The sequence below is a fragment of the Marmota monax genome, unplaced genomic scaffold, assembly GCF_021218885.2.
Source record: "Marmota monax isolate L192 unplaced genomic scaffold, Marmota_monax_Labrador192_F-V1.1 WCK01_AAM20220418_F8-fsc00127, whole genome shotgun sequence".
In the NCBI taxonomy this organism is placed as follows: Eukaryota; Metazoa; Chordata; class Mammalia; order Rodentia; family Sciuridae; genus Marmota; species Marmota monax.
The window spans coordinates 3,926,306-3,945,709 of record NW_026692894.1 but is presented as its reverse complement, the minus strand read 5'-3'; the positions used below and the strand labels follow the sequence as shown (position 1 = coordinate 3,945,709).

Genomic DNA, 19,404 nt, shown 5'->3' with positions numbered 1-19,404 from the left:
CAGCAAAGGGGCTGGGAATATGGCTTAGTGGTAGAGCACTTGCCTAGCATGCACTAGGCCCCGAGTTCCATCCCCAGTACTTCCAAAAAAAACCAAGGAGTCCCTGCTCTATTGAGGTCAGAGCTGGGGTTTAACAGCTCAGCTCATCTGCCAGGACTTCTCCATTGGTTCCCTCTCCTTGTGCAGTCCTCAGGGCTCATTCCTATCTCAGGGGGAAAAACCACTTGGTTGTATATTTTGGCTCCAAATGCTGACTTCCAACACTCATGTCTAGATAACAAGATTTACTACTATTCACATTTGTGAGACCGTGAAAGGCAAATAAACCGCCCCCCCCCCAAGTCTTCACTTTTACCTGTGTAAGCCAGATGTTAGCAAACAAGAGCTGAATAGACAAAGCATTAGTAGTGGATGGCCCACAGAGGCTTATTTTTATAAGTAAAGTTTTATTGAGACACAGCCACTCAGGAGAGTAGTGCAACAGAGATTGTATGGCCTCCAAAGTCTGAAATACCTACTAGCCGTCCAGTTACCAGAACTCTAGGAATAGACATAAGACTAAAACCATTCTCATCTAGCAGTCAAAAGTTATGGCATCAATGTATGAAATAAAGGTAAGGTTTAGGATTCAGTTTAACCTAGAAATGTCTAAAATTTCTTCTAGTCCATGTTTCAATAGAATTTTATGTAGCAAATTCCACATGGAGTTTTTAGATCCTGCTATACTCACAATCCCTTCTTTGTTACTGTGACAATTGTACTGACAATGTTGGCCTGACTTTCACACCAAATTTCTGGTATTTTTCCTAAAAGAATTAGAAGGATATGGGTGGAAAAGCTCTAATTAAAAATGAAAACTGTTCCCAATCTTACTCCCTGAACTGATGAAGTGCCCAGGAGTTGCATTCACAAGCTGAGTTTTGCAAACAGGACAGTCATTGGTCATTGCTTTCCAAACCCCTGCACCAAAGGGGATGGAAGCAGTAGGGTAGGGTAAAGAAATCACAGAGACATTTAAAGTGAATAAACAATATGCCAAAAAAAAGTCATACAGTCATTGACAAGGCAATTAATATGACAACAGTAAAATAATGCTACACCAGTCATGGAGGAAGACAGCACTGCAGACTAAACCCACCATGTAAGTACACAGTGGTATTGTTGGTCATCGGGAGAAAATGGATTTGTATAGATCTGCTATTCCCTTGCCATCTCTCCAGCTCTGTCTATTGTGATTATAAAAGGCACTCTACAAGATAGCTGGCCTAGGCAGCGTGTGACCACAGAACAGGGAAAACCTTACAGCACTTGGTGTTTTAACAGAACTGCTCATTCAGAATCTTCAATGAACCCAATTTTTAAATGGATGACTCTGTTTAACATGTTCTTCCCTAACAGATCCAACTAATCTTCGTGAATTCCCTGCTTGTCTCTTAGTTTTAAATGGACAGCTAAGATTTTACTGTAGTGACCGTAATTATGACAAAACTATTTTCCTAGGAAATATGTTATTAACAAAATATTATTTATCTGGTTATCAGCAATTCTCAACAATTCTCTATATATAATACTTTATTTATTTTATTTCTTTTCCTTCTCTTTCTCTCTCTCTTTTTTCCCCCTTTTTAAAGCAATATTGGGGATTAAACCCAGGGCCTTGTGCATGCTAGGCAAGCACACTACCAATGAGCTACATCCTTAGCTTTGCTTTATCTATTTCTTATTGATTTATTTATTCATTCATTCTAATTTGTTATACATGACAGCAGAATGCATTTCAATTCATAGTGCACATATAGAGCACAATTTTTCATGTCTCTGGTTGTACACAGAGTAGAGTCATACCATTCATGTCTTCATACATGTACTTGGGGTGATGATGTCCATCTGTCTGTCCTACCTGCCTGCTCCTTTCCTTTCCTTCTTTCCCTGCTTTATCTATTTCTAAAAGGGTTACTGTGGACTTTCTCATAAAGATAGTAATTTATTATATGTGATTTATTATATTTTTAATCTCAGAGATGAAATGAACACAGAATGGCTAGGTTTCAGGAAAATAATGGACAAGGGTTTGCATCAGACTCAGACATTAGGGAACAATTAAATGGTAAATGCCTAGGGGACTTAGGAACTTAGATCTATCACACTAGACTCCAATTACCCCTACCCACAAAGTTCTTAAGTATATGACAAGGAAAGATCCAGCAAATAAGAAGCAAAGGAACACTACTGCTAACAGAATTTTTGGCTAAAAACCCTAAAGCAAAAGGCACAGAACATGGGAAACTACCTATTTTAGAGCTGGGTGTGCCTGAACAGTTTCAAACCAAAACAAGTCAGGAGGGTGCTCCCCCTTCAAAACTCAGCACTCTGGTTCTGACCTCTAGAACTTAAGGGTCATCAATACAATACACATTCCAGTACCAAACCCAGGGGGAGTATGGGAGAGAGGCTGCCCCTTCCCCCTGCCCAGCACTGAGTCCTCCCTGGGTTGAGCCAGTAGCCTTAGCCTGGCTGCTCTAAAAAAGAGGAAGTAAGACTTTCCAAGGCCAGAGAAGGATGGGGCTGCTCACCACCTTGTTATGAAGACAGAAAAGCGGAGAAGGGAGAGGAGAGAGGAGGGAGAGGAAGGAATAAAGGAGCAAGGCGGGGCCTCCTTCAAGGCAGGAGTGGTTCTGTCCCAGGCCACTTAAGGCCCAGCAGGAAGACAGAGAGACATGAAGTGACTCCACTGAACTGTGGCTCACTCTTTCAGGCTTGCAGACTCACACTCTGATTGGCATCTCTGTTGGAAAGCAGCTAAACCCCTGACCACAACTCACATTTTAGGGAGGAGTAAAAATGGCTGTAGAGGAAGACACGAAGAAACTGTGGGGAAAAAACAAAACAAACAAACAAACAAAAAAAAAAAACAGAGGATATCTGAATTTCTTCTAAGATTTAAGATCCCAGTACTGCTCTCATTATCTTCCCACTGAGTGTACTTCTCATTTTCAAAGCCAAAAACACTCACTGCAACCCCACAGAAAACAATACAAACAAACCACCACCAACAAAAAAGCACATTATCCAAGAAGATTACGAGGAAGAAGAGATTGGAGGCAGCATTACGGTCACTGCCCATTTCCCTTTCGAAAGTCACAGGTCTTTTGTGTGGTTTCTTCCAGGGCAGGTGGACATGAGTTTTTAAACTTCAGATATCAAACACAGAAAATGTTATTTCCAGAGGGACTTTTGACATAATTTGCTACCACAAGATAACATGGATATGCAGTGAAGTTTCTAATATTGGAATAATTTTCTGTGTACAGAAGAAGAGTCAACTCTCTATAATCTGGTTAGGTAAACAGATGCATTATTTAACCAAATACTTCTAGTTAACAAATTCCATATGGGTTGTCAATTTAAAAACGAATTCAGGTATGAGAAAATCAACTTGACAATATTAAAACCACACACTTGACCGCCCCCCTTTCCCCCTCTTTTCCTGGGCTGGGATTGAGCTCAGGGCCTGACACATGCTGGGCAAACACTATCCCACTAAGCTTTCTGCCCAACCCCTATTTTGATCAATGAGAAAAAGTACTTGGGACCTTGCCCTGTCCCCCAAATTTCCTTATGTGCATGAGTTAGGACTATGCTGGTAAAGTACGAGACCAGTTACAGAAAACCAGATTAAATGTTTGTCATGGAAACCTAGGTGTTTTGTTTTTTTTCCAAGCAAATTTTATGAATAAGAAATTAAACATATGTAATCAGTAATACCTCTCGTTTTGGATCCAAACTAGATAGTAAGAAGACAGGTTTTAAAAAAATTTATACAGCATTTTTGAAGCTGAAAAAAATACAAAATATAATTATTACAGTACTTTTTAAGATACATCCAGAAGTTGTGGGTTCAAAGGGTTGCTTTTAAAAATAATGGAGGGCTGGGCATAGTGGCATACGCCTGTTATCCCAGCTACTTGGGAGGCTGAGGAAGGAGGATCGCAGGTTTTTGAGGCCAGCCTGGGCAATTTAGTGAGATCCAGTCTCAAAATAAAAATAAAAGAAAAAGGGCTGGGGAAGCACTTTTGTTGCTCAGTGGTGAAGGACTTTTCTAACAAGCATAAAGCCCTGGGTTCAACCCCCAGCACTACCAATAAAAAATAAACAACAACAAAAAAAAAGCATTCTGAAAAATAAAATAAATGGTGTGTGTGGGGGGTCCCCACTGCATTATATACTTTAAATGGGTGAGTTGTATGGTATGTGAATTACATCTTAAAAAAACTGTTTTTTAAAAAATAAACAGGACACATGAAATGTGAAGATAAGTAAAAAAATTCCAAAGCAGAAGTAAAATGTCATGCAAAAGGCAGTATTCCAAGGCAGAGCTGTTGGCTAGGTGAGCCTAACTCCTTACCATGGCCAATTGATTTCTTAACCAATCTTGCTAGGGCTGACCACATAACACAGTTCTACCTGAAAACTGCAAGTTGGAGTCAGCAGAGTCAGGCTTCAAATATAGCTTTGGCTTTTCCTAATGGAAAGGGACAAGAGTTGGCTGGTAGGGCTTGTTGTACTTTTTTCCCTTCACCCTGCTACTTCCTGCCTCAACACAGACACGGTATTTAAAACTGTAGCAGTTTATTTCTCTGGGGCAAAAATACATGTGGGAAAGACCAAGAAAAATGCAGAGTTCACTGAACTGCAAAACCACACCCCTATGGACTTGTTGTATGAGCCCCAAACAGTCAAAAGCAAAACAAAACAAAAATAAAATTTAAAAAGCATTTTATAAGTTGTTCTCAGTGAGATTTTCTGTTGTTTGCAGCCAAATGCGACCCATGTGCAAGCTTCCTTGGAGCAGTGAGTGCTAGAAACAAAAACAAATGTGGAGTTGGGGTTGTAGCTCAGTGGTAGGCACTTGCCTAGCACGTGTGAGGCACTGGGTTCCATCCTGAGCACCACATAAAAACAAAATAAACGTACTGAGTCCATCTACAACTAAAAAAAAAAAAAAAAACCACCACCAACAAAAAAAACAAATGTTGTCAGGTCTTAGTTGTAACATCTAATGGAAGTTTCTATAATTCACAGCCATAGGAAACCAGTGAGCTGAACCAGAAAATGAGCTGCCTTCCCTTGCTTCTTGTTAGGCCACAGGAGTTGGTAGCACTGAGCGACAAACTGGAATCTTGGGAGACAAAGTTTTAGCATGAGTTGTCTTGCCATGCTCACAGTGCAAAGAAGAAGGACCCCAAACTACACTTCGGTTTCTTCGTCTTCTTAATGAAGACAGTGAGAGCAGCTAACACTCAAGAACTACTGTCAGACACAGCAACCAAGAGAACCATTAGCCATTTCTAAATGTTAAACTACGGAAAACCTAAACCATCCTGGGTGGTGTTTGGTTACAGTAAAACAATCATGTGGCAAGGCTGGTAATGTCATAATCATCAAGGGACCTGGTTTTAGGTTTCATCAGGTAGAGGGAAGAAAGAGGATCCTCACCATTAGGTTTTAAGGGCAGCAAAGAAAGAAAATCCAGAAAGAAGTAAGAGCACACTCTGCATTTATCTACATAAGCAATACCCCTTATATTGAATCTGATACATCGTTGAAAGAGGCAACGCAGCAGAAAAAATATGATTCCTCAGCATCTGTGAAGCCCCTAAGGGCCTCAGAGAATTGCTGAAAGGAGTCCTTGAGGGGCAGCTGCCCATCACCATGGAAGTTATTCCTAGGAGAAGGATGCAGAAATGGGGGTGGAGAGCCGGGTGAGTCAAGAGAAGGTAGTGGAAGACCTCTTCAAGGTCTTGGAGTTTCTTAACTAGATAGACCAGAATGTTTTGGTCAAGTGCCTCTGTGGTCACTAGTTTACAAAGGGCTAATGGTTAAGCATAAAAAGGAGAGAAAGAAAGAAACAGACAAACATCAGGAGCTACTAAGATATATCCCAAACACCTTAATGAGGTGATAAAATTGGGCTCCTGGGTGGGGAAGTCTCTGAGTTAAAGGTACTTGGGGAATATGAAGATTTTCAAAGGTAGATTACTTCTTTGGATTAATTTAAAGATTTAATTTTAACTGATGTCACCCTTAATCAGCATTCAGAACAGCTTTATTCACTTAAAACTTAAAATATATATTAAAGCAATTTGATGTATTAAATTTGTGGGAATTTCAGTCAATCAGCTAAAAGTCCTCTGCTGCCGGACAGCAGCCACACTTCTGTGGCCCTGCATAACCTGTCCCAGGGCAGCAGCTTGTACAGCATCTGTCTAAGCAAAGCCACAGGAGGACACCTTCCAAGAAGAATGATTCTGGTGTTTAAGATGACTGAGAAGTGAGTATTTGTTTTAGAGGTTTCTTAAAGAATAATTCTGGACAATTACTAAACATGTACTGTGCATGAAATACTGGGTCCCAACGGGGCTGAAACCTCGGTAAAGATGTCTTCTTGATGGGTTAATCTTTGAAAACTAAAAGGATTTTTCCTTTCATGTATCCGGCTATATTTTATGATGACTAGTTGTCAAGTTCCCCAATCACTCAAGGGAGATAAATGGTTGACATGTGAGGTAAATCACACACACACACAAAAATACATTTTTTTGGCATTTAACCTTTCTTGCTTTTCCAAACAACATCTGAATTCTAGTGCCCCTCCTGTATTTTTCACACACAACTTAGTTGCCATAGCAATACTTTCTGCTCTTGAAATTTCTCTAGGATGAAACTGGCTAAGGCCTATTTACCATGCCCCCAAATTCTGCTGTGTCTAGGCTCCAGCATTTCTAGTGCCCTGAAGTGTTCACACAGTTTAGACTCCAGCATCGACTGAGAACCATACATATAATTCCTTCTTCAACGATCTTTCTGGGAACCAGAGCTCTGAGATTTGAGAGTGATGAGAGAAGACTTCAGTGTGATGCAGATAGGCACAGAGGAACACCACTTAGTAAATAAATCATGGATCAGACAGACAAGGAAGAGTCCCTTGGTTCAGGGCTGTGACAGACGACACTCAGTGTGACTGATATGAAGTAAATTTTGTAAAATATCTTTCCAATTTCGACTAGAATTATAGGCAATCTTAATCCAAGTCAGAGGAGTCATATATTTAGATGTTTGTTGGATTCTTCAGACTATAAAAAGGAAATTTCTAGCTCTCTAGGTTGCAAAGAAGGCTGTCTTAATAATGTAAATAGATGTACTGCTCGCTGGTGCAGCACTCGGGCAGAATGAAATGGGAGCAGAACACAACGAGGGAGGCTAGCGTCCTCACCTGCGTTAATGCCAGCGCCCAACTCCAGAGCTTAATCTCAGTCATTTGCTGGGGGTGCCAGATCTTTAGCAGTTTCCTCACATACACTTAGATCAGACAACACTGAGCAAATATGATGTCCAATTTAGTTGATAGATAGAAGTCCCTTTAGTGGCACTAACACACTGTGCTGTCAGTTCAGTCAATGAGTGTTTATTGAGTACTCGCAGCACACGGAGCCATGAAAGTAGGTGCTTGGAATCTGCTGCAAAGATCCAAGAACATCACAATATTTAAAAATCACTATCTTCAATTTGAGATTATCTATGGTCCTACTAGAGATTGAAGGCAGCACAAATGCAGAAAATACTCAATTACAATTATTATTTGAGCCATTAGCTTCCATTCCTCTCCCCACCCTTACGACCCAGCCCTCATGTGAAGCTATTAAATAGAAAACAAAATGGAATGATCTGATTCCTCTCCTTTTTTTCTGTGCCTATCCTTTGAGAGAGAAGCGAATGTGCAGCAGTTTGGCAGGATGGTAAGCAGTAGGAAGGAGGAAAACTAGCAGTCTAAAAGGAATTTTGGTAATCTACAAACTGAATAGATAATCTAGAGTTGGTTGTAGCCACCCAGTAGGCAACTGAAACCGGCATGGGCTTGGCAGTTCAGAGAGAAAGAAAAACAGGTTAGGACAAATAAGCACTACGGTGGCATAGACAATTAACTTTTTTAAAGAATCAACTTGCTATTTCTTCTTTTTAATCTAGGTTTAATAACTAAAAGACATAAACTGATTTGTGGTGTAGACCTTCTGTGTTATTGTTCCATAAGTGGTAGGGCTGCTTCATCCCACAGAATAAAGAGACTATGGATATCCATCAAGAACACACTTGGGGCTAGACCCATTTTTTCCCTAACATACTGCATTTATGTACATCCCAACTGAGGACTTCAAAATATTGTTGTCATTAACTCCTTGATCCTCACAACACCAAGAGGGGCTGCAGGCACATTTGGCTGCTTCTGCTGGCCTGGCATCATCTTTGGACATCCTGTCTACTTGCAATTAGGTTTGTTACTTAACACATTATGGGTATTTTACTTACACTACTCACATATCAATTACAAAACCATTATTTTCAGACTAATGTAAAAATTGTTAATTTAATTGACTATCCTATAATTAGGGTTTCAACAAAGTGCTGTCATTTATTAGCTGAAAAAGACTGGGTGATAGGTGTATTTAATGCATAGCATATTTGATTTCTCATCCTAGCCTGAAAACACTTAAAAGGATATCTTGATTAGCAAGTAGAAAGACAATAAGTCTTAAACTAAGGCGACAGAGGGCCTATAAACTAAGACATTAGGCAGATTTGGTTGGTTATTATGACTCTACCCTGGTCTTTTTATGTGGTCAGCCCTCTGAAGATTTGCTGTTATTTAAATTTTAATGTTTTTAAAATGGCATGGAAATGATATAATTACTACTCAATTACCTGCTTTTAAGGTACATTCCAGGTAATTTCTTTTTCTCTAAAATAAAATGAGTAAATTTTGCTATGCCTATAAACCTAGCAACAACACAGACAAACTCCTTTATTTCCCAGTTATGTTGCCTTGCAAAAGTGAGAGAAGCAAAAGAGGAGAGAGAGTTTTGACTCATTTGAGTCATATGAGTCGAGACTAGGATGCCTCTGTTGAGAAATGGTGGCACTTGGGAATCCCAGCTACTTGAGAGTCTGTAATCCCAATTACTTGGGAGGCTGAGGCAGGAGGATAGCAAGTTTGAGGCCAGCCTGGGCAACTCAGAGAGAACCTCATGTGAAAATAATAAATAAATAACCAACGAATCAACCAACCCACCTAGGTCACCTCCTGTTGTTGCTTCTTTAGGAGTTGGTGTGGCAAGGAAGCAAAGAGCAGAGAAGGCGCATGCTTGTTAAGGCATGAGGGCCTCCCATTTCTGACCCTCCTCTCTTCTCCTGGTGCTCATGAAACACTGGATGGGAATGGGAGTGGGGTGGGCTGGGGGATGGGGGTGGGCTGGGGGTGATGGTTTTAGGAGTTGGTGTTGTGTACACAGGCAGTGAAAAAACATCCTAGACTGTCACTTCTCCAACTCCTTCCTCCCTAGCCCTCCTGTTACTTTCCCCTCCCTCCCTCTGCTCTCAGAGTGTGCCAGGTATGTTCCCACCTCAGAGTCTTGGCACTATGTCCATGGTGTCCGACCTGGATTTCCAGGTTCTGCTCAATGTCCCCTCTCAGTGAACCTTTCCAGACCACCCAGCCTAAAACAGCACCATCTCCACATCTCCTCCTCCTAGAGAGTGGGAGCTGCAGAGCTCATGAGCTGACTTCCTGTAGCACCTGTCAACGTCTGACATATTGCACATAGTGTCTGTCTGCTGTCTAGGTCCCCCATGCACTAGACAGGAGCTCCGGGAGAGCAGCGGTGTTATTCTGTTTATTCAGGGATGTGTCGACTACAGTGCCTGTCACAGAGTAAAGTGTTTAGTGAATGTTGAATGAACGAAAGAAAAGAAGGGCTAGAAAGATGGCCGGAGATGCTGTTTCATGCTCCCCTCTCCAGGAAACCACAGGGGACTGATGCCACACATGCTAGGAGGACTGGCTCCTGCTGACCATTTTCTGTCAGAAAAGAAGGCTCTGCTTGCCTCTCCAGTCACAGGGCATCCTCTTAGGGAAGGAAACAGTGGTTTCTGTGGATGAAAACACTCAAACAAAAGAACTCTTATCCATAAAACAATTATATCCTCTCTTAGGAATAAAGAATGAAGTGATCAAAATAAACCATGCTTGAGAACTTTGCCTCTGAAGTCACCAACTACAAAGAAACTTGAATTTCCAAAGATTAAGGACATATGACTGGGCCCTACCTCGCATAGTGGGGAACCGTATGTCCAGGCGTCCCAGCTCTCCACCCTCCCAGCCTGAGCTCTGCAGCTCCCACTCTCTAGGGGTTGATGCAGAACATGGGCTGCAGCAGATACAGTGACTAGGAAAGTAAGTTAGTCATCACGAGCAATAGAAGCTGTGGGTCAAATGTCACTGACTAATCAACCCGTCATTGGTCAATTACCTATCTCCATGAAGAGGTGCCACTGATCTAGTTTCCTATCAATAAATGTCTATCTGGGCACATCAGCTGCTGTAACTGCAGCCTGCCAAGATATCCAGCACCGTCCACAGGCATTGGTGGCTAGGAAATCTCTCTCCCTTTCCTCTTAATAATGTCACAGAAGAGGCAAATGCAGTTCCTCACAACATAATGTTGGTTTCACCGAGACGTGTCTCTTTGGGCGCTCAGCTAGTTATACAGAGCTTCAATTGCATGGATCTTCTTACTGAAAAAACAATACTTGGGCTTATGGAAGTTGGAGGCTTCATACTGTGCTGAGATACACAATTCTGCCTCTGGTTGTGCTCCTGCTCATCATCCTCCCTCTGAGTCAGGAAAAGAAGAATTTTGGCGGGGGGCTGGAATAATTTTCATGCCACATTTAAAGAAAACCAAGTGGGCACTGCTCTCTCCTGCACCAATGACACATTTTCCTGGAGTCAGATTCAACATCTCTGATTCTCTGGTAGAGGCAGAGGCCAAGGTGGCCTTGTCCCATGAAGAGCCTGTTTGATTTCAATTGTCACCCTGGCAACAACCATATCAGGTTCCTGCCGAATCTAAAATTATAGATTTCCTACTGTACCTGCTACAATTCCCCCTCTATATGACAGCCCGCCTCATGCACATTTAACCTGTCAAGAGAAGCTTATTTGGAGTTGCCATAGGTTTACATGCCAGGTGGGCAGGGGGAGCCAGCAAGTAAATAATCATAATACAAATGCTGTGACAGGAACTCTAGACCAAACGCATGGGATGGCAGAAGAGGGTGTCTCAATAAGCCCAGGAGATGACAGAAGGTTAGAGAAGCACTCCCTAAGGGGTGAATAAGAAATAAGAGGGGATAAGAAATAACAATAAAGGGGAATAAGAAAGACAGGTAAGAGAAGGGAACGAGAAGGTGGTAAGAGGTGTAAGCAGTGAGAACAGGATGATCAGAGATTGGAAGGCAGGGAGTAAGAAAGGGCAGGCACCATAAATGCTAACAACTAAACAGCAAGACAGGCTGAGGTGCTGATGTAGAGGCTGCATGGCAAGGTGGAGGCTGAGAGAAGAGGCTGTACACACAAGGCAGAACATTGTTAAATAGGCGGTACTGCCAGGACTTCAGGGCTGGCTGGTAGGAGGGGGAGGAACAGGAGAGGTCGAGATTTAGAATAGCCTCATGTTTTTGGCTCAGGCAACAGATAAATTGGAGGGAAGGGGTGCTGCTGACTGAGATAGGGAGTCACGCCACAAGGTAACTTGAGAAGAAGGTAGAGGACAGAAGAACTTCACGTTAGATATCTTGATTTGAGATCACATGGTGGCAGAGGTGGGGAGGGGGCACAAAGTACCAAGGAAACGAATGGAATAAAGAAAATATCACAAGAGAGCAGGTACAGCTACTAAGCTGCCCGTTTGCTTCAATCTTCATTGGCAAGAAGACTGGCCTTCAAATTAGAAATGGCAGAACAAACATAATAAAGAGAAAATTGAAGTCCCAAATAGGTGAAGTGAAAGAAAAGAGAGTATCCAGTCAATTTAAATGATTTCAAGTCTCCTGGCTCAGATGAGTTACACCCCAAGCCTGCTGAAAGAAATTGCAGATGTAATCTCAGAGACACGACTGGTAATCTTTAAGAAATTGTGGGGACTATAAGGAGTGCCAGAAGACAAAAGAAGGACAACTGTTTCCCAGATTTTTAAAGTGAAGAAGAATAGATTATAATGGAAAATATACAAGCAAGTTTCACATAATCTGTGACAAAAATTCTCAAACAGCTTATTAAGTAGGTGGCTGATGAGTACTTTAGTTAATCCATGCAGCTAATGAAAGGAAGGGGGGTGTTGTTTGCAGTGTGACAGTTTTTATTTGTACTGGTAGCCTGTCTAGACTGGTTGTGGCTGGTCTTGTACCCCTCCCTAAGCCTAAGTGAGTGATCTGGCCTTCAGTCTAAACTAAAGGCTTCTCTGATTTGGTTCTTTATGGTACTAGGCTTGTGACATGGCCCTTGATGAAAAGGGGTTGCCAATTTAATGAAGAAATAGTCTGAATTTGCCAAGAAATCCAGCACCAAGTCCTCAGGGTGCTTGGGAAACCTCTGGGGTTATTAGCCCCTTGACAAATCTGTGCCTGTCACACTCCTACTGCCTTATTTTTGTTAGTTCTCTCTTTCAATACACTGTCTTAAAGAAGAGAACAGGAAACGACACAGCAAATGTGGCACACGATGGGGTGGAGGAGGCAGTCACGAGCCTCCAACACCTACACCCCAGGCAGACTGAGAAAGATTCATAGAAAGACATTTTTTACAGGAGGACTTTGGAGGTCTTCTGGAAAGGGCAGGGCAGGGCAGGGAAGCCTACTCAAGATCCAGATGGCCTTCTTCAACTAAAAGTATTCTGTCAAGGGGCAATACTAGTCTCCACTTAAAAATTACATATTCCTACAAATCAAGCAAAGTTAAAGTGCCTTTCTTAAAACAAAAAAGGGATAATGAAAAACAACCCAGACACAAAGTTACTAACAAAATTTTAGAACCAGGTTTCATAGTCATATCTGTTTGGTTCATATGCAGTCATTTATTAACACTGAAAACAATTTTTCATTCTATGTAAGACCTCTTTTGACATGTTACCCTGTCTCTAGCCAATGCAAATGAAGACTTGGGAGGGAGTGAACCCGGCCCAGGTGGGCCTCTTCTCTAGTCCCCCATGCCTGATGTCGGTGCCTCTCCCCACCAGAAATCCAAATGTATGTCGGTGCCTCTCCCCACCAGAAATCCAAATGTACATCTGGAATTGTACTGCCCCAGCCTTCCACTCCTACCCCCTTCTGCATGTTCAGATCAGAGAACAGCAGAATTTCATCACTGAAGTTATTGAGGTCATCATTTTATCAAAATATAATTTTCATAAAAATAGTTACATTTAAAAACTAATTAATGAGCAGAAATAATCTTACCGTATTGATCCAATCATGTATGGTTGTGCCAGCTGAACCACAATCGCACCACTTCCTAGCTGGTGACACGTGTAGCCAGAATCCCAATCATAATTTTTTGTGTCCCCATTCAGCAAGGCATTTCGGCTCCGACTGACTCCTTCGATCACACTGGCACAATCAGCAATTGTTGCAACATTCTCCATGGGAACTGTGAATGCAAACCCAAGATTTGGCATTAGGATAAGAGAAGTCAAATAGATTCCAAAAGCATGAGCAGAAGAAAATTAATTAATTACTATCTCAAATCAACAATAACAGGGAAATTAGAACATCTTGATTATCTTAATACAAGAATTTTCCATGCCAAATAATTTTTAAAAAGTTGAACTTAAGGTTAGAACCAAACCATATGTAGCAATTAATCCTATAGTATTTTATTATGAAGGAACACAATAACATATTAAATACAGGGTGGATATATATATACCATAAAATATTATCACAAAGAGAAACTACAGAAATTGAGATTGGTGTGTGTGTGGTGCTGGGGAACAGACCCAAGGCCTTGCACACACTAAGCAGGTGCTGTAACCCTGAGCTACATCCCTGGCCCAACAAATGAGATTAACGAGCTATAAATATATACATATGTTAAGTGGGAAATTCATAAAATTCTGTATTTTAGAATTCACAAAGCAGGAAAGTGATCGAGGACATGTTACCAATCGCTTCTCAGAAAGTACAGTTGGCCTCAGCCGTGATTCATTTCCTTTTCTTGTTTACTATTCTGTCACTGCAACACATTTGCTCTTTCCTTTGTTCATGAACCACTGTATCTTGAAAACCCAGCTGTGTTTTGATTCTCAGTCTCTCTATATACTCCAAGTCCATATCAACCTGCTCATTTATAAAAGTCAAGAGCTTCCACAAAATGATGGCTGCCCAGTATGGTAAAGATTCTCTAAATACTGAGGAGAGAGCAATACAAGATAAGGGCATTTTAAGTCCCTGGGCCTTTTCTACAGGGTTTCTACCAAAATCTGCAATTTTCTTTAGACATTTTAGACCAAAATCGACAATGTCAACTTGCTATATTTTTCAGTATATTATACTCTCTGAAAATACAGAGAATGAGCAATACTATCATCGTGCCAAAACACTCCTAACTTTATAATGATGTGAAGTAAATAATCCTACATGTATCATCTGAGCAATGCATTTATTTTCCAAAGTTGGACTTAACACTTCATCTCACATACTTCACTAATTGCTTTGCTTTTTGAAAATGAGAATGGCCACAGAGTAGGAAGGAATGAAGGGAAGGAGGGAGAGAGACAAGATGGTTTTCTGGTGACGAATTCTTTGACTCTGAAGTTTAACTCCAAAGAAACAAGCAAAACACTGGTGAAACCACCAGTGAAGAAAATTTCATGGCAGAAAAGGGGTCCAAAGACAAGCTCCCCATGACTTTAGAACAAAACAAAGGTAAAGAAGTATCTTCAGAGGGCAAGTCCTGACATCTCCATCTCCAGGAAAAGAGGTAGCATTCCCTAATGAGAAGGGAGGACTTCCAGAAGTGGCACAAGACGCACAGTGAATGGAGCTGAGCTCTGAAACAGCACTCTAGCGCAGGCTATGCTGCAATGACAGACAGTCCTCCAGTCCCCTAGTGGCTTCATGTAGCACGTTTATTTTTCACAGTTCACATTTTGTACTTAATCAGCCAGGTGGCTCTGCTCATGATATCACAAGAGATCCCAATGACAGAGTTTTATATTGACAATCACAGCAGCAGGGAAGAGAATGATCTGGACACTGGCTCTTAAAATATTTCCCCAAAGCAATATGCCATTATGCTCACATTTCATTGGCCAAGGCAAGTCACATGGCTTTAAAAGGTTAGGCAGGACAGAAAGAGCCATTCTGCTGTGTGCACAGGAGAGGTACTAAGAGGAAAAAATAGATATTAAGTGAACAATATTAACATCTATCTTATCAGGACAAAGGAACATTCAATAGAAACATAAATACGATCATTTGTTTAAAGTCTATAAAGTATTTCAATGTATAAATTCCAAAATGTATACATCTAGCTTCCCACTAAAGGGTATTTAGACCGTTACCATTATTTTCTTCTTCATTACAAACAGAAGTGTGTCCTTGTGTTCCTGGCTAAGAATTTCCTTAAAGGAATATATACTTGCTGTATAGAATAATAGAAGATAATTAATAGAAACAATAGAAAAGAATTATACTCATACCCATGTTTCTCTTCAACTTCCCTGAATATTGCCAAATTACTCACCAAAGCAGTTATAAACATTTACTTTCAACTCACTAAAAGTAACTCTTGGTAATACTGGACAGAGAGTACGAAATTATACATCAGTGTGGTTTTAGTTCTTCACCCTTTTTCTTAGATGAAGTTGAACCTTTTTTTCTACCTCTCCTCTGTAAATTGCCTATTTTTTTAACCTTTTGCCTATTTTTCTATTATCCTTCTATAACTGATGTGCAGGATGACAATCTTTTGTAGGTTAATACTGAGTAGAAATATTTAATCTTTCATTTGTGATTTGAGCTCTCCCTTTCTGGTTTGTAAATTATTTCCTATACCCAATCCATAAAGATATTTTCCTGTATTTTCTCCTAAAAGTGTTCAGATTTTCCTTTTCACATTTTAATCTGCTTAGAATTTATTTTTGGAATGCTGTGAGATAGGAATTATTCTCATCTTTTATTCATAAGGATGGCCAATTTCCCCAGCACCATTTAATGAACAGTCTGTCCTTCTCCCCACTAATTTATGCTACTGTAGTCATGTATAAAGTTTTCCTATGTGCCGGCACCTCTCTTTAAGATCTCTATCCTGTTTCATGGATTGCTTTGCCCAGCTTTGTGCCTCCACCATGCTGTCTTGGTTACTATAATTTTACAGTAATCTTACAGTCTCCTAATAGTAGTGCTTCTCCTCCTCATCTTTCCCTTCTTTTTCTTCAAAACTGTTTTAGATATTTTAGTCCTTTCAGTTAATTTTTACATTTTCAGTTTCTAAATACACTGACGTAATTTTCCAAAGCATACCCTCTCTCTCTTTTTTTGGGGGGGGGGTACCAACAATTAAACCCAGGGGCACTTAACCACTAAGTCACATCCCCAACCCTTTTTATTTTTCATTTTGAGCCAGTCTTGCTAAGTTGCTTTATACCCTCTTTTTCATTTCAAATATCATTTATGTATATTTCTTTCTTTTTTGATCAGTCCTGTACTTGTTTTCTTACTTTATCTAGGCTTTCAAAGAACCAACACTTAATTTTTCTTTTTTATCCTATTTCACTAAGTTCTTCTCTTCATTATTTTCTGCCTTCTGCTCCTTTGGATTCACTCCCTCTCACCCCAACCACCCACTACTTGAAGTGAACGCTTAACCCCTTTCTTCTTTTCTTCCCTTTTTGCAGTGCTGAGGGTGGACCCAGGGCCTTACACGTGCTAGGCAAGTCCTCTGCCGCTGAACCACATCCCATCTCATGAGCACTTCGCTCATTAATCTTTTTTTCTTACAAAAGTATTTAAAGCTAACATTTTACTTCAAACTCCTGTTTTCACCTTTATCTTCAAGTTTTAACATACTACACAGTGTTTAAAAGAGCACTGGTCAGGTATTATGTAGAATGTCCCTCAACCTGCATTTGTCTGATACTTCAAAAGCTGACTACTTTCAAATGTTTTCGAATTTTCATTATAATTTTTCTTTGTTCATTCAGAGTATGTGTTTAGCTTTCCAAATATAATTTTTCATGTCATCTTTTCATTGCTAATTTTTAATTCCATTGCAAGGTAGACAAAAGGTGTGGTCTGTGCAGTAATGAGCATGCAGCATGTGGTCTGTGCAGTAATGAGCATGCTCTGTGGCACAGTATGTGATTAATTCTTAATATTTCATGTGTATCTGAAAATAAGTGTGTATTCTCTAATTTGAGGGCTGTGGAGTTCTATATATGTCTACTAAATCAAACTTGTTAATTGTTATTAAAATCATTTACATACTTACTAGTTTTTCAGAGACATTTGTTAAAAATCTCCTGCTATGACTGTAGTCTTGTCAGGTTTCTCCTTATAATTCTTTCAATTTTGTTTTATATATTCTGGGATCACATCATTTCATACACATCATTTTAGAATTATTAAAGCTTCCTGGAGGACTAGACCTTTCCCATTACATACTGTTGCTCTTACTCCTAATAATGGCTTTACCCTGAAGTCTACATTATCTGATGTCTTTACTTTGGGTACTATTTTCTTAGTATCACACTACTTTTTAATTTCCTAGTCTCTTGTAAATAACATACAATAGTTTTAAAATAAGCTCAGTGTTCTGTGTTTTTTAATGGGCAGATTTATTTACAAGTTTCTTCTTTGCTGCTTTCCTTAGAAAATTGGAGCAGAGTGGACATAAAGCTAACAATTTGATGGTTTCCTTTATTTTCCTCACCAGTTCTCTCTATTGATTTGGTTTGGAAGTTGTACATTCCATTCTACGATTTTGCTAGTTATTTTTAGATAATCATATCAGACTTAACAATGCCTAAAGCTGAAAACTGCATAGTCCCTTCTCCTGAACAATACAGAAGACCTTAAATATTTTTTAATACCAATCGCTTAGTGGCTTGTCATTATTATCTAACATTTTAATTCTACTCTGTTTTATATTCTCTAAATTAGTCATTACTAGGGGCTGGGGTTATGGCTCAGTTTATCCACATTCACCAATTTGTTCGCTATTACTTTTTAAATATCCCCCCTCCTTTTGGTTCAACTTTCTTCAACTGATGGCGTATCTATTAGTATTCGGCCAAGTTTTTGTTTGAAGGTGTATGTTATAGTTTGGACAGGAGGTGTTCCCCAAACACTCATGTGTGAGACAATACAAGAATGTTCCCAGGTGAAATGATTGGGCTAGACAGCCTTAATCTAATCAATGCATTGACCCACCCACACAGATTAACTGGGTGGTAGCTACAGGCAGGCAGGGTGTGGCTGGAGGAGGTAGCTTCCAGGCACTGTGCCTTTCGGGTATACACTTTGTCCGTGGTGAGCACAGCTCTCTGCTTGCTGACCGCCATGTCCTGCTTCCCTCCACCACGCCCTTCCACCATGGTGTTCCGCCTCACTGGGGCCCAGAGCAAAGGCAGCAGCAGCCATGGGTGACCTCTGAAACCATGAGTGCCAAATAAACTTTTTCTCCTCTAAAATTTTGTTCTTGTCAGGTCTTTTGATCACAGCAACGAAAAAGCTGAAATAGTACATTTTTCCACCACTCTTCAAAATAGTTTAATTGGATATAAGCTCTTTTTCTTTAGTACTATGATGATATTATTCCATAATCTCTGGCCTCTACTGTTTTGTCCACTACAGTCAGCTATCCCCCAAACTCTAGCAATTTCTTTTTTTCTCCTATTAATTTTAAGGCTTTTTCTCCTTGGTTTTGGTGTTTTGCAATTATACTATGTTGTACCCATGTGTTAATTGATCCTTCTGTGGACTAAATATGAACATTATAGCTATATTATTGAGGGTTTTATAGAGAAACAGAACAGATAAGCTATACACAGAAAGAAACAGACACATGAAAAAAGGGACTTCTTATGGGAATTGACTCATGTTATGGAGGCTGAGAAGACTCAGAACATGCTGCCTGCAAGCTAGAAAAAGGAGGGAGCCAGTGGCTTAGCTCAGTCTAAGTCTAAAAGCCTGAGAACCCAAAGTTCTGAAGACCAAAAGCCGGAAGATTGATGCCCCAGCTTTGGGGGAGAGAGCAGATTTGCCTTTGCTCTGCCTCTGTGTTCTACCCGGGTCCTCAACTGAGTGGATGGTGCCTACTCACACTGGGTAAGGGCAGACTTGTCTTCCTCAGCCCACTAATTCAAATGCCAGTGTCTTCTGGAAACCCCCCAGAAGCACTCAGCGATAGTGCTTCGCCCTTAACCCTGCCACATCCCCACCCCAAATTCACCACCACAAGGTTTCCACTGGTTTTGGAAATTTGGGGCCCTTATTTTAGTGTATACTGAGGTT

General features: G+C 40.5%; 1 protein-coding gene across 5 annotated transcripts in view; it reads right to left on the bottom strand.

The window, feature by feature from the left end:
- The window catches only part of Btbd9 (BTB domain containing 9), a 410,025-nt gene that overhangs the window by 87,506 nt on the left and 303,115 nt on the right, over positions 1–19,404 (bottom strand). For all 5 annotated transcript variants that reach the window (XM_058581418.1, XM_046450749.2, XM_046450748.2 and 2 more), the window contains one exon: positions 13,348–13,537. In XM_058581418.1, coding sequence (XP_058437401.1) covers positions 13,348–13,537 — 190 coding nt within the window. The remainder of the gene's footprint in view (positions 1–13,347; positions 13,538–19,404) is intronic.